The sequence below is a fragment of the Melospiza melodia genome, chromosome 9 (assembly GCF_035770615.1).
Source record: "Melospiza melodia melodia isolate bMelMel2 chromosome 9, bMelMel2.pri, whole genome shotgun sequence".
Lineage (NCBI taxonomy): Eukaryota > Metazoa > Chordata > Aves > Passeriformes > Passerellidae > Melospiza > Melospiza melodia.
This window is the reverse complement of record NC_086202.1, coordinates 33,164,308-33,178,230: the sequence shown is the minus strand read 5'-3', so window position 1 is coordinate 33,178,230 and position 13,923 is coordinate 33,164,308. Positions and strand designations below refer to the sequence as shown.

General features: G+C 49.5%; 1 protein-coding gene across 4 annotated transcripts in view; it reads left to right on the top strand.

Annotated features, from left to right (window-relative positions):
- Window positions 1–13,923, top strand: part of ASCC1 (activating signal cointegrator 1 complex subunit 1) — a 34,486-nt gene that overhangs the window by 2,249 nt on the left and 18,314 nt on the right. For all 4 annotated transcript variants that reach the window (XM_063164143.1, XM_063164142.1, XM_063164144.1 and 1 more), the window contains exons 3-7: window positions 543–642; window positions 1,459–1,556; window positions 2,754–2,932; window positions 8,853–8,989; window positions 11,111–11,230. In XM_063164143.1, coding sequence (XP_063020213.1) covers window positions 543–642; window positions 1,459–1,556; window positions 2,754–2,932; window positions 8,853–8,989; window positions 11,111–11,230 — 634 coding nt within the window. The remainder of the gene's footprint in view (window positions 1–542; window positions 643–1,458; window positions 1,557–2,753; window positions 2,933–8,852; window positions 8,990–11,110; window positions 11,231–13,923) is intronic.

Below are 13,923 nucleotides of genomic sequence, written 5' to 3'. Positions count from 1 at the left end.
TGTTTCTCCTCCCACCTTGCCTTCCAGTGGATTGCAGTAAGCTTTAACCAGGTGCTTTCCATTCAAATCCTTCCCTGCTTGTGTTGGAAAGGGAATAGGCAGCATGGATTCTTCCAGGGTGTTCTGTTTGATCTGAGAACAACCCAACAGCCTGCGGATGAAAGGTGCACCTGTTTCTAAATCACTGGCTTGAACCCTCAGACCAAAACTCTCCTCACCTTCCCTCTGTCTTCTTCTGCAGCCTTAAATTTCTGGATTGTCTGCCAGAAGAGACCATTCCCACTGTGTGGGAATTACACAAACTCCAGCTGAGAAAAACCCTGACCTGTAACTACCTGCTTCCTGCGCCTCCCTCCCGGCCGCATTTAGAAGCTGTCATTTCTGGTAGTGAGGTGATAAATACAAAGCAGTAACCCACAGCAGAGAGAAGCCCATTCCTTCCTTCATTTCACCTTGAAAGAAGGCTGGAAGGAGGCTGTTGTCCTCCATAAAGCCCTGCCAAAGGTGGCAGAGGTCTGGTTCTGATGTGGTTTTCCTGGCAGGCCCCGGTGAGTGTGCGGACGAGCCCTGCGATGCCTTTGTGGTGGAGGAGACCGAGCGAGGCTTCCAGAGCCGCCTGGAGGTTCCCAGCCCCCTGTACAAGTGAGCCTGTGGCTTATTGGGGAAGAAGTTGAGCACAGAATATTTATTTTTGGAGGTTTGGATCTCTGGGATGTGCTCGGGGTTGGAGCGCCGGGGAAGGGGAAATTGGCAACGCCTTGAAGTGCGGTTGGGCCTCGCTTGACTCCGCACCGGCCCCGTGGGAGGGACAGCAGGTGGTGCTTGCTGGCTGGAGGAGAGGCTTTGAACATCTCTTCCCTTGAACATAAAAGCATCAAGGAGGCTGGGAGAAGGAAGGGGAGGAAGAGCTGGAGCGAGCAGCCTGGCAGGGAGAAGTTTGTGGGAGCTTTCAGAGAAAGCACACATGACTGGAATTGGCTATTGACTCCAGTCCCTTGTTCACTGGGGAACCTGTGGTGTTCAAAGTTTTATCTAGTTATTTTTGACAGTTTTATAAGTTAGATAGTTTTGCTGAAATACAGAGAAGGAAAAGTCGTCCATTGTGTATTTGGATGCTGGCAAATGACTACCTTGAGCAAAGCAAAAAGCAGAAAAAGAGCCCTTATTTCTTCCTCAGCTGGGATAATGGGAAAAGAGATAACCCACCTGATGGAGAGGATGTGGTGGGCAGAGCTGTTGTGGCCCTACCAACTCATTTTAACTTAAAGCAGTTGTGAGCCATAGCTCAGCATTGTCCCAGGCTGGACATGTGTGATGTCCTGGGGATCAGCTCTGTGCCTGCATGTGGAGCTGGGTGTGTGCATCCCTCCAGCACAGAGGCTACAGGGCTGGACCCACGTGATGGAGAGTGGCCCAGTGTCACTGTGTGAGGGAGACTCTTGCACTTTCTGCCTCCAGGTACATCATTGGGAAGAAAGGGGAAACCAAGAAGAGGCTAGAAACAGAGACTCGAACCTCCATCAGCATTCCCAAGCCTGGAGTGGAAGGAGAAATTGGTGAGTAAATCCACATCCACAAAATGGATGTGCTTTTGTCTGCTCTTGCACAAGCACAGTTTAAGCAGGGAGGGGGTACTGGAGGTATTTTCCCTTTAATTCCTACTTCTTCCACAGCCCTGACTCACTTTTTGGCCCTGGGAAAGTTACTTCACTTTTCTCCTCAGCTTATTTTTATTGTCTATAAATCCTTATTAAACAATGTCAGGTTTGGGGTTTTTTTTAAAGTCACTTCTAGGCATTAAATGGCTTGAGAACTTGGGTCCTGAATGTATTGTATTTTTTGTTTTTAGTTTTGCTTTTAAAGTAGTATTCCATAAATAAGCAACTGAAATAAGCATTCAGAGAAATGCTTGTTTATCTGTGTGCAAAGTAAACATCTGCACATGCTTTAATATGAGAAGGGTTGGGATGACATTCGTGACTTTCTGCTGCTGGCACTAGAGCCCAGCAGTCAGAGCAGGGCTTCTTGTACCATATGTTCCCTCTCATCACTTCCAGGGATTTAAAAAGAAAGGAGACCTTGCTCATCAGGGCTGACCCTTGTGGGTTCTGCCAGAGTGGGTATTTGGAGGGTTCCTTAGGGCGTGCTCCAGAGATTTCTGGCTCAGGGATGTTTGTGACGGAGCTCTGAGGAGGAAATGCTGGGAGGATCCCACCGTGATGCTGCACGGGAACACAGTGCTGCTTCTCAAGGAGTGGGTCTTGACTTCTTCCCAAGAACTGTGGAGGATTGTTAGGAAGGTTGAGAGATGTTGAAAACATGGCATAATAGGAAGCCAAGGAAATTTTGCTCCTTGCTGTTCTTTCCTTTTGAGCTCAAGTGTTCTCTGTTTGGTGCCTTGAAGTGCACGCACAAATAACAGAGAACAGTTATTTGATCCTTGATAGATTTCCATGGCATTTTCACTCTGACTGCCTATCTGAAAACTTGAAATAATGCTCTAGAAATCTGAAGGGTCCCTGAATTGGTGGCTCTCAGTGGTTTTTTGGCCCTCAGAGCAGAGGGATGCTTCTGATGGCATCACCCTGTCTTTGCTGAGCAAAGCACAGCCGCGTCAGGCATTTTAAGCCAAGCAGGGAGTCTGGCAGGTTTCTCAGTGCATGGCTGGGGGTTTTGATTCCTGGGGAGGCTGGGACTAACAGCAGAGAGCCTCAGGGAAGCAGCGAGGCTGTTTGTGCTGTGTCTGCCTGCAGTGATCACGGGGCAGCAGCGGAGCGGGGTCATCTCTGCGCGGACGCGGCTCGAGGTGCTCCTGGACAGCTTCCGCAGGAGACAGCCCTTCACACACTTCCTGTCCCTGCCCCTCAACCAGCCTGCCATCCAGCAGAGCTTCCTGCACTTCAAGGAGGAGGTGCTGCACAAGTGCTCTAAGGTAGGGATCCCCATGGAACAGCACTCTAATCCTGTTTCATTTATTGCCAGAGCTCTTTGGCATTTTTCTTGAAGACTTTAAGTCAGTGGGTCTGCTGTGAGTTTGTTGAGTGCTGTTGTGAAATTTTCTGAAAAGTTGAATGGTTTACTTAGATATCCTCCCATCTAGAAAAGTCTCTACTAACAACCCACTAAGAGGGTTGGGGTTTTTTTTGTTTTTAATAGTAAAGTCACTAAGTAATGTAGTGGACCTGTCTACATTTTATATGATTTTTACATAACTGTGAAATTAGGTAAGAAGGGTCAAAAATTTGCTGCTGCTTCTGTTTTACTTTCCTTTTGGCTCCTGCCAGTGCAGGAAGATGGGTGTCATTGCCAGAGCTGAGTGAGAATGACTTGGTAGCACATGCCATCCTGCAAATCTCATCACTTCCCTTCTTCCCCAGGAGACTTTGTGCTGACAGCACTCCTACTTGCCTTCAGATCTTGTGTTGGGAGGAGCAGGAAATAGTTAGGCATAGGGAAATGATGAAGAAAATGAAGGGAAAGCTCTGCATTGCCTGGTTTATTTTAGTGCTTCTGGGCTGGCAGAAGTGGTGTGTCAGTGCACAGGGCTGGGCTGAGGAGAGAGAATGGTGTTATTAAATTGCCATGTTCTCTCTGTCTGCTGCAGGACATCTCTAGGCAGGAGAGGGGTCTCTCTGTGACTGCTGCAGGTTGCATTGCAGGCACACTGCAGGGCTCTGTGGCTGATTCTCTTCACTTTCATCTCCATCACTTCTTCTGGTGCCTTGCTAAGGTGAAAATACAATCTTGCAGGTAACACATCTTAAGTTTAGTTTCCTATGTCTTCATGCCATGGGTGTGAATTATCTGACATCTGGGGAGACAGGAGTTCTTGCTCAAGTTCTCATGGTCACTTGCACGTCAGCTGTTTCATCTCCAAGAGCAGAAATGAGCTGTCTGTGCAGTCTTGTCTTTCCTGGCAGTCGGGATTTAAGCCCCTGTTCTCCTCCCAGCTGTTTAATTCCTTGACACCTTAGGAGCTTTCTATCACCTGACATTAAATACAGCTGAAATTGGCCAGCAGTTCCAGGGATTAGCCAGTGCAATGCCAGGAGAACCTTTCCCTCAGGCTAGGAGGATGAGCTCTCTTCATTAGCCAGCAGCACTACCTTTATTAAAGCTCACCTTGATTAAAGGAATGCCCTGCAGGCAGGGGCATGGAAACATTAGCCTGGGAAGGTGTGGGCTGGACAGAGAGTTGGGACCTGGGGCTGGCATCAGTGATGGCCTGGCTCCCTCTGTTGGTTTCTGCTTTGTGTGGGACACACCAGGGTTCAGTGAGAGAGGGGCTGGTGGCCTGGAGGGCTGTACAGGGACACACCAGGGTACAGTGAGAGAGGAGCAGCTCTTTGGGGGCTGCACAGGGCTGTGTAAGGGCTGCCTGTGCCATTGGCTCTGGAGTGAGGCTGTTTATTTCAGCACGGGCTCTCTCCTGCCCTTTATCCCCTTCTGCCTGGGCTTATGGCTGCTGCAGTCCTTTCACCTGGCCTTCCTGGAGATCCTGCACTGCTGTGCCTGAAGGCTTGGCATCCTGGACTCCATGTATTTGATTCTCCTCCTCCTCCAGCTGTCTGCCAGCAGGTCCTGTGGATCTCTGTGGTCCCTCCCTGTGGCCTTGCCTGCTGCAGTAACCTCAGTCTGTCCCATCCCACCTGCTGGCTTCTGGCTGCCTTGCTGATGGATGACTGTTCCAAGGTCCTTTCTAACTCCTTCCAGTTTCTAAGATGTGTGTTTATCCATCTTTGCAGGCAGTGCTGCTGTTTGTGCTCTTCTCCAGTGTTTTCAGTCCTGCAGCACACGAGGCTCACCCAGGCCCAGCCCTTCTCCCTGCAGAGCACTCATTTTCCTACCTCCTTGGTGGGTTGCATCTCTGCAGCCCTCCTGCACTGGTGATCCTGCTTGCTCTCCAAACCCCTCCTGGTCTTGTCTGTCACATTGTGTCTCTTGTTTACTCTTAAATGTCAGTTTGCATCTCTGGGGGGAGGGGGTTGTCTGCCGTCTCTTACAAACGTGCTCACAGACTTTGTGCATTCCTCAAGTGCTGTCAGTCACTTTTGGAAGGAGCTGCCTGCAAACCTTCACATGCTCCTTGTCTCAGAAAACTGCAGCAATCCAGCCTTGGTCAGGGAAGTGCTGAGACCAAGCACTGGCCATGTTCATCTTTCCTCCTCCTGCCTTTCCTTCTGTCTCTCCTGCAGGTTTTGTTGTGTCTGGACAGCTCCAAGTCCCATAAGGGCCTGAAATGTTCCTGGCACTGCTTACATCAGCTCTAGAGTTGCAGTTTTGAGTTTGAAATGTGGATCTCAGTCAGTAACAGGTATTCAGGGGGTTGCATATGCTTGGCCTAGGAATATATAGTGCTTTATTTTCTGCCCTTCCTTCTCCTGGTATTAGCAGAAGGGTTTCTAGATATATTTATTGCTTCCTGTTAGTTGTGGAGTGCAGTGCAGCCCTGTGCCTCCCTCAATCACTCCTGCAGCCAGTAATGCCACTCTAATACCACTTTATCTCACAGCAGGGTCTGCTAGAAAGCACATCAGTAATGAAAAACAGTAATTCAAAACTGTGCCTCACAGAGCAATAAAAGAGCTTATAGATTTGTCCAAAGCAATGGGATTTCTCAGAATACTTGAGGAAATCTGAATGGGTTTCAGTGACAGAAGTGGGGTGTTTCTCTACCTGGTCCAAAACATCACAGAATGAGGTGAACTTCAGCCTTTGAATGAGGGATAATAATGGCAAGGAAGGGAAAGGAGCAGGGGTGTTTGTGTATGTTGTGTGTGTGAGAATCTCTTCTGGCCATTGAGCATTTGTGAGGGACTGGGTTTCTCTCTGAGGCAGTTACCATGACAACCATTCATTTATATTTTATAGCATTTTGTTGGTAGGTATTTGCTTTCTAAGTTTTTTTTTTTTTGTGTGTGTGTCTTTAAATGCTTTTAGAAGATAAACCTTGTGCTGAAATACAGAACACTTCAGGTGTTGTTCATGCTGTGCAGTCAGGGCTGGCAGGGAAACGAAGCAGGGCTGAGGGGGGGTTCTTTTAGGGTAATTTAATGTAAATATGGGGAGATGGCTCACCTGGACAGGCTCATCACTGATGTGGTGCAGTGGGAGGTCTGGACAGCTGGGTGACCTTGGAAGTGTCCTCTCTCTCACAGTCAGAGTGAGGAGAGCTGAGATGTCTGTCTGAGCATGCAGGTGGAAGAGGGAAGAGACTTTGCAGTGAAAAATCACAGTTGGGTCTTGGAGAGCTGTGCAGCGTTTGCAGACTGAACAGGCTGCAGCTGTAGCAGGGAAAGAAACATGATTGCTGTCACATATGGCAACCTGTAACTACCAAACTTTGCTAGTGAGGTGTTTTATCTCAGAGTGGAAGGGACAGAAAGTGGGAGGGGTTTTTGAGCCTGTAGCTCCTCAGTCAGTCCTGTGCAAATACTGTTTTCCTGGCTCACTCCTTTGTTTGTGCATCAGGGTGGCACAGGGCACAGAGCTGGCATGCAGCATCCTGCTCTTAAGGAAAAGAATCCTGAAAAACATAAATCTGTCTGCAAACATTGGGAGCTCTAAAACAGCAGAGAGGGCAGGGCCAGGGTGGAAGAGCTAAGGAGCTTGATCCCTGGGCTGAGGTGTGTTGTAATTTAGGGTTTCCCTGCTACAAGGTCTTAATTTGGAGGGACAACATGCTTGGGCTTTGCAAGGAGTTGGAGACCCCAGATAAAACCCTTTCTGTGTTCCTTCTAAAGAGGGAGAGCAGAGGTAGAAGGCTTTGGTAGCAGGAGGGAGAAAAAATGACTGAGTGGAAATGAGGTGAGATTTTTTGACCATGATAGGGCAGTGTTAGGGAGAGGCAAGCTAAAAAGCACAGTCACCACATATGGGTAGTGCATAAAGGGATTATTCTTCCTGCCTCTCAATACATCCTAAAGAGCCCAGGTTTGAACAGTAAATTTTTGTAGAGACAACAGGGCAGGTTCCCCTGAGGTGACTCAGTGATTGCTGATCACACATCATGATCTGGGGTTGGAGTAATTGAGTTCCAGCCTTTTTGCATCCTGGTGAGCAGCATCCAGCCAGGAAGGGCTGCTCAGACACCCCCAGGAACGTTGGCTGCTCCAGGGAGAGCCAGCTCTGACGCAGCATCTATTTTATGTGTGGGAGAAGTGGGATCTGCTGGCCTGTGAAAGAGTAGGGAGTGCAAGCAGGGTTTTGAGGAGCTGCCTGAGATACTAGGGAGTAAAGCAGGAGGATTATCTAGGTCTGGGCCTGCTCACTGTGCACTGCCCTTCCCTGCTGAGCTCCCCAGCAGCAGCAGTGTGGCTCGTGGAGGTGACGTGCCATCCTTTGTCAGCTCAGCCCACACTCAGGTGTTGAAAACCTCAGGGGAAAATGCTGCTTTTGAGGCAGGGTCATGTTTACAGCACAAATTGTGCTGGGGCAGAAAATGAGGGCAGGCTTTGGCTTTCTGAGCTGCAAAGGGCTGTGTTGCTGTACCTCATCTGTGCACTCTGTGACCTCGGCTGGTTATCAGTGGCAAGGTTAAATCAAACCTTCTCCCAGGTTCTGTTACCCAAGCTGTTTTTTTGTGAAGGGCCAAATATTCTCTGACTGCAGATATCACTGGAGAAAAAAGGCTGACAGAGAGGAATCATGTCCTGTCATGCATGTGAACAGCAGCATGAATTAAAGAAGCCACAAAGCTTTTACTGCAGGGAGGGGAAGGCAGGAAGAAGTGAGAAGGGGCCATCCCTGGTGTTTGCCAGGCTGTGGCTGCTGGAGCAAGCCCCTGGCCTCTGTTTTGCAGCCTGCCTTGTCCCTAATCCAGCCCAAAAGCTGTGTTGTAGAGAAGGGTCTGCATGTGATCATTAGGCATGAAAAATGCTGAGCGAGATGTGGGGCATGAAACTCTTGACAGGCTGAGATACTGCAGCATTTAAACGTCTGAAAGGTTTTATTTCAAACTCTGGAGCACAGTAGAAACTTGAAAGCTATTGTTCTCAGCTGGTGCACTCTTTTCAGATGCAGAAAGGCTTCAATGGCCTGGCAGGTTGGCTTCTTCTGGAGTTAAAATTGGAGGTTATTTAATGCGCTGATGGGAAGTGGCCACTAAGTGGAAATAATTGTTTTAATATGGGTGTGTTAACCATCCTTGAGGTATTTTTATAAGTATCCTAGAACAGAATTGCACGTTTCTTAAAGCTGGATGTAACCACTGCTCCACCTGGGAGCAGTTCCTCCCCAGCAACAACACACAGCTCTTCTTATAAAGGGAATTTAAACTTAATTCACCTCAGCAAACTATAGGGTGTGTGGGAAGCAGAAAAGTATAATTATCAGAGCTGGTATTAGCTGTGCTTCTGTTGTGAGGTGTAACCTGTGTTTAGACAGGATTTAGAGACCATTTAGAGCTTCTCACTACAGCTGGTCTCAGTTTTATTGCACAAGAAATGGATTGAAGTTTTAAATCTGAGCTGGCTTGTGTTGAGTTCATTGCTGGTAGCAGATGCTGTGTCGACACCTGTGGAAGTCTCCTCCCAAAAACCCCATACAAGTGAGTGTTGCAGGTCTTGGGTACCAAGTTACAGCCTGCTGTCCTGATCTTCAGGCTGCTCTTGAGCAGCTCTGATGGAAGAGCAGGGAAACTCTGTGGTGGGACTGCAGCTCATCTGCCAGGCTGAGATTGCTTCCTCACAAAGCCTGGGGTGTTTTCAACTTTGAGTCATTACCAACCCAACCAGAGATAAAGGGATTGATGCCAGTGACTTGGTACCTGCTTTCTGTGGTGTTTATCCCTGTGGTGGAGCAGGGTGTGTGTGGATGAGGTAAGACACTCTGTGTGATGGATTGATTTGTAGGATCACGGGGTCAGCAGCAGCCTGTTCCAGAACCCTGCAAAGCTCCACCTGACTATCGGGACGCTGGTGCTCCTGAACGAGCAAGAGATCCAGAGAGCCTGTGACCTCCTGCAGCAGTGCAAAGAGGACTTTGTGGAGTAAGTGGTGGGAGAGGGATGTCATCACCAAGGCCTGGAGAGTGGGGAAAGCAGCACTCTGTCTTGATGAGGAACCGTGAAGAGAAGAGCAGCTCAGTAGTGTTCTCCCAACTCTACAAATTGAGAAAAATTTAGAAATGTTTTGAAACATTTAGAAATGTTTCAAATGGGGCAGTAGAAATCACTGAGCAGCCACAGAGAGCCTTACAGCATCTGTAGCTCAGCTCAGACCCTCAGCATTCCCTGAAAACCTGCTCTGCTCCCTTCTCCTCCTCACATGCATCCCCATTCTTTGTGCCTGAACGGTTTTTGCTGCTGTCTCTGCCTGCAGCAGAGGGAGGGCTGGGCTCCCTTACCTTTGCACGCTGCCTGCAGTGGGCTCTGGCTCTGGCACTCCCCTCCTGCCTCAGAGCAGATGCTGAGGTGTCCTTGACACACATTCCTGGGCGGGGGGAGCCACCAGGAGCCCTGTGGGTGATCAGCCTGAAAGCGCCCGCGCCGCTCTGGGAGCGCGGCTGCCTCGCTGCCTCTTAACACCCAGCTGCAGATGTTGGGGCTTTGGCTGCAAGTGTGCTCCAGTGACACCTTAATTAGCTTATCTCTGGTCAGCTTAGTAATTGGAGATGGCCTGAGGGGGTGGTTTATTTATTTATTTATTTCTGCAAAGCCTTTGCACACAGAGCACGCATCCTTCGCGTTCATTCATTTGCTGCCTCGGTGCGTGAAGAATTGGCCACGCTGTGCCAGCTAATATCTGTGGGAATTAATGCATGGCCAGAATTCATACCTCTGCCTTTAAAAGGATGGCTTCAGTTCAGCTGTTGAACAGAAATGCAAGTGTGTTTCTAGGGGGAGGCTCTAAATGCAATATTTGGAAAGTGCCAGCTTCCACATAAGTGGATTGAACTGATGCCGAGAAAATCATTGCTCCCTGTTTCCTTTAGTGAAGGGGGAATCAACACTTGAAGGTAACCTTTAGTTTATTTCCCCTTCCACACCCAAGTAAATATACTTGGAAAATTAATTAGGCTCCCTTCCACCTACATAAACCTTCATTAGCTTTCATTTCCTTTTCTAAAGTGCAACCAGTGCCCTCTGAAGGTAGCTGTGACCTTTTTGACCCTTTTTAGAATATGTGACCTTTAGTGCTGTTAGTTTGGTGTCCATAATAGTACATTTGTGCTGTTTCCCTTCCAGTAACTATACTGGGAAAGGAAAACACACTGCTTATTTCACTTGGGAATCGTTGCTGAGCACCTCAAAAGCTGAACAGGAGTGAGCAAGGTCAGAGCAAAGTCACACTCACCTTGTTACCTTGTGTTAGTTAGATCTGCCTGCCCAGACACCCCCTGTTCTTTGCACGAGCCCTGGGTGTTAAACAAGGCTTCACTTACTCACAGGGAGCACTGGCTGTGGCACCAGCCTCCCCAGGGTGCTGTGCTGGGAAAGGCAAGGAGGCAGAGTGCTGGGAAGCAGGTACACTCTGCAGGGTGTTTGCAGGTGTGGGAGTGCATATTATATCCTGCATGAAGAGCTGGAGCTGATTTCAAACCAGCTCTGTTTCCTGGCTGGATGGTGCACTCAGAGCTGTGTTCTGTATCAAGTGCCTTTCCCAGCAAAAATCAGAGACTTTATGGTTGCTCTTTTCACAGGGGGGCAGGAGCCTCTCTGGAATGAGAACTTGGACCATTTCCTTCTGCTGGGTTTTCTAACATGTGGAGGGAGATCTCCATGTTGGCCTGGCCTGTGAACACTGACAAGTTGATTTAATGTGTGTCTGAAACACCAAATGTATGAGCTCAAATTCTTGTACCACTCAGGGTGACAAGGCAACAGCAGCCACAGGCTTTTGAGTTTCAGGAATTAGGGAGACTTTTTGAGTTTGGGTTTTTGCAGTGCTAACAAGCTGAAAAATAGGGGACAGAGAAGAACTCCTGGGTGGAGTTCACTGCCCATAGGCTCTGTATAACATTTAAGTCCCACTGTGGCAAAAGGAATATCTAATCTCATTCTCCTAGTAAGCCCAAATATTTGGTATGTGCACAAGGAGCACTATGTGTTACATTTCAAGAGCTGGTGTGATGCTTTGCTTTTTAACATCAGGAATTTCTTGAATTTTAGCCAAATTACTGGAGGCCAGCCCCTGACAGTGGAGGTGGCAGGAGTGGAGTACATGAACGATGACCCTGCCATGACAGATGTCCTTTATGCCAAAGTCCACATGAAGGATGGCTCAGACAGGTGAGTTCCCCCTGCTCCTGTGTTCCCTTCCTCCCCAGAGTGCCAGGGCAGCCCTCTGGAGCTGGTGGGTGTTCTGGCAGTCCTCAGGCCAGCAGTCACCAAGATGAAGTCATCCTTGCTTCCTGAAGCAGTCAAGCAGTGATGTGTTTGCTCTTTAACTCACTCACTGCAGCTGAAGGATGTTATTTGTTTCTGCAGCAGTCTGTCAGGGTGAGTGATGGAGTCACAGCTCACACAGGGATCAGATGGCCAAGGAGATGCTCCTGAGAAGACTTAGAAGGCAGAAGGATTTGGCCTCTGCTGTCTGGTTCCCAACCTGCAGTCCAGATTAACCTGGACAGCCTGGTGTGTTCCATTCTGCAGCACTTAATTATTCTTTAAACCCAGTTAGCCCAGAAGGTCCTCAGAAGAGCATGACCTGATTGCAGAGCTGGTTTGTGTGTCTGCAGCAGCCTGGAATGGGTGCTGGGTGGGAAATGTCTTCTGGAGGTGCTGCTGCAGGATCCTGAAGCCTGGTTGGTGTCAGCTCCAGTGTTTGTGCTGTTCCCCACTGTGGCTGATGGCTTCAGCTCTGCAAACAGCCCTGCCCAGGATGTGCCAGTGTCTGGACAACTTTCCTTCATCTTGTTTTTGACAAGGACTGTGCAGCCAGTAGCAGCACCAGCTTTTCTCTTGGTGCTTTCTGGCAGACTGAGGAAGCACAGGTGGGGCTTGGAGCACCCTGGTCTGGTGGAAGGTGCCTCTGCCCATGGCAGGGTTTGGAAGCAGCTGATCTTTAACACCTCTTCCAACCAAACCACTGTAGATTGTGTGTTTAACACAAGAGCTGTTGTGCTCAGTGCTGCTGGGTGCCAGAAACAGGGAAGGGGAGTAGCCAAAAGAGCTTTACCTGCTGTCTCTGAGCCTCAGCCCTCTCTGCCTGCCAGCACTGCCCTTTGTTGTGTGTTCCCATTGCCAGAGGACAGCAGGAGCTAGCAGAGGAGCGTGGAGGAGGGAGGCTGTGAGCAGGGACTGGCTCAGGGAGCAAGGGATGTGTGCTGGCACATCCTTTCCCTCAGGGCTGAGGAGATGCTGGGGGGGGGCCCTGCTCAAACCACACTTTGGAGGCTGTGTTGGAGTCAGAGATCGGAAGTGGGATAAGGAAATGAGGGAGAAAATGAAAAATGCAAGAGCTGCTGAGAGGCAGTAGGAATTGAAGTCTTTTCTTGGCTCTTCCACTTTGAAGTCTGTCCTACCCTGGAAGAGGTGAGATAAAAACAAATGGGGCAGGTGGGGAAGCAGGGCAAGGCAGAGATCAGCCAGGCCCAGAGCACAGGGAGAAAGAACAGGAGCACTTGGAAAGATGAGATGGAGACAGACACTGCATGACCCAAATGTCCTTTGGTGGGTTTGCTGTAGAGAGCATCTAAAATACCAGCTCTGGGCCTCTCCTCCTGAGTCACCAAGCTCTGGCTCTCTCTGAGGTGTAATGTTTGCCAGTCTGGTTACATCTGAAAATAAATCTGCGGCCTCAGGAGCTGGGAGAGGAATCCTGCAGAGCATAAAGCAGGGCCTGAATTGACAGTGATGCCTGCCTGCCTCTGGGGACAGCTGGAATTGTTGGCACTTGCACCCTGCTCTGTTTCAGATGCCAGCTGTGCCCTGTGTGATGAGAACACACTTGGGCAGAATGCTGGAGAAGGTGCTGATGTGCATCAGGGCTGGCAGAGCTGCTTTGGGCAGGGGAGGGAAGTGAGGTCTTCAAACCCACCTGGCCTTGAAACTGAAAACAGCACTCCCACCCCCCAAGAAGGGACTGATGCCTCCACTGTCCTTCACAGAGATCTGTTACCTGAGGTTTTGACCAAAACCAGACCTTGTGCTTTGCATGGCAACTGGAAACTGCAAACTGCCAGGCTTCTCTTCCACAGCACCTGATTTGCTTTTTGCATAGCAGCAGGCTCAGAGAGGGCCAAGCAATTTGAAGTTCTAATCCTTGGCCCAGGCTGGTGCTGCCCTCACCTGCAGATTAATTCCCAGAATCACAGGACAGGCTGAGTTGGAAGGGAGCAGTCAGGGTCATTGAGTCCAGCTCCTTGCTCTGGCCAGGACACCCCAACACCAGCACTCTGTCCCTGAGAGTGGTGTCCAAGTGCTCCTGGAGCTCTGGCAGCCCTGGGGCCAGTGCCAATTCCCTGTTCAGTGCCCCGTGACTATCTGGGTGAAGCACCTTCTCCTGATACCATTTACCTGGCACTTCTCCCCTTATATAGTTCCTTAGCTATTAGCAAGCATCCAGAAAAACATTTAGCTTTGCAGAGGGGGAAAAAAGGATTTTCTGTATTGATGGAGAGCAGCTTCTTCTTCCTTTGAGATTCCAGCAGACACTGTGTTAGACCAGCAGTGATTATAAAGAGAGGACAAATGGTGATGCCTCCAGAAAGCCCTGCTTTGTTTTCTGGCCTGTGACACAGGTCATTGCTGAGCAGCTCCCTGAAGCTGCTGTGCCTTGCTGAGGGAAGTGGGGAAGCAGTTTCTGAGCTGCAAGGCCAATGCCAGAGGAGAGCAGCAGCCACGTGGCTTCCTGTGCAGGATCAGAGTGCTGCAGCCTGTGCTGAGAGAGGTGTGTGCCTTCCTGTCTCATGCAAGATGTCCTGTTAGCTCTGTGGAGTTCCTGGCATGGCTGAGGGGTGGAGTTCCTTCCTGATCTTTGG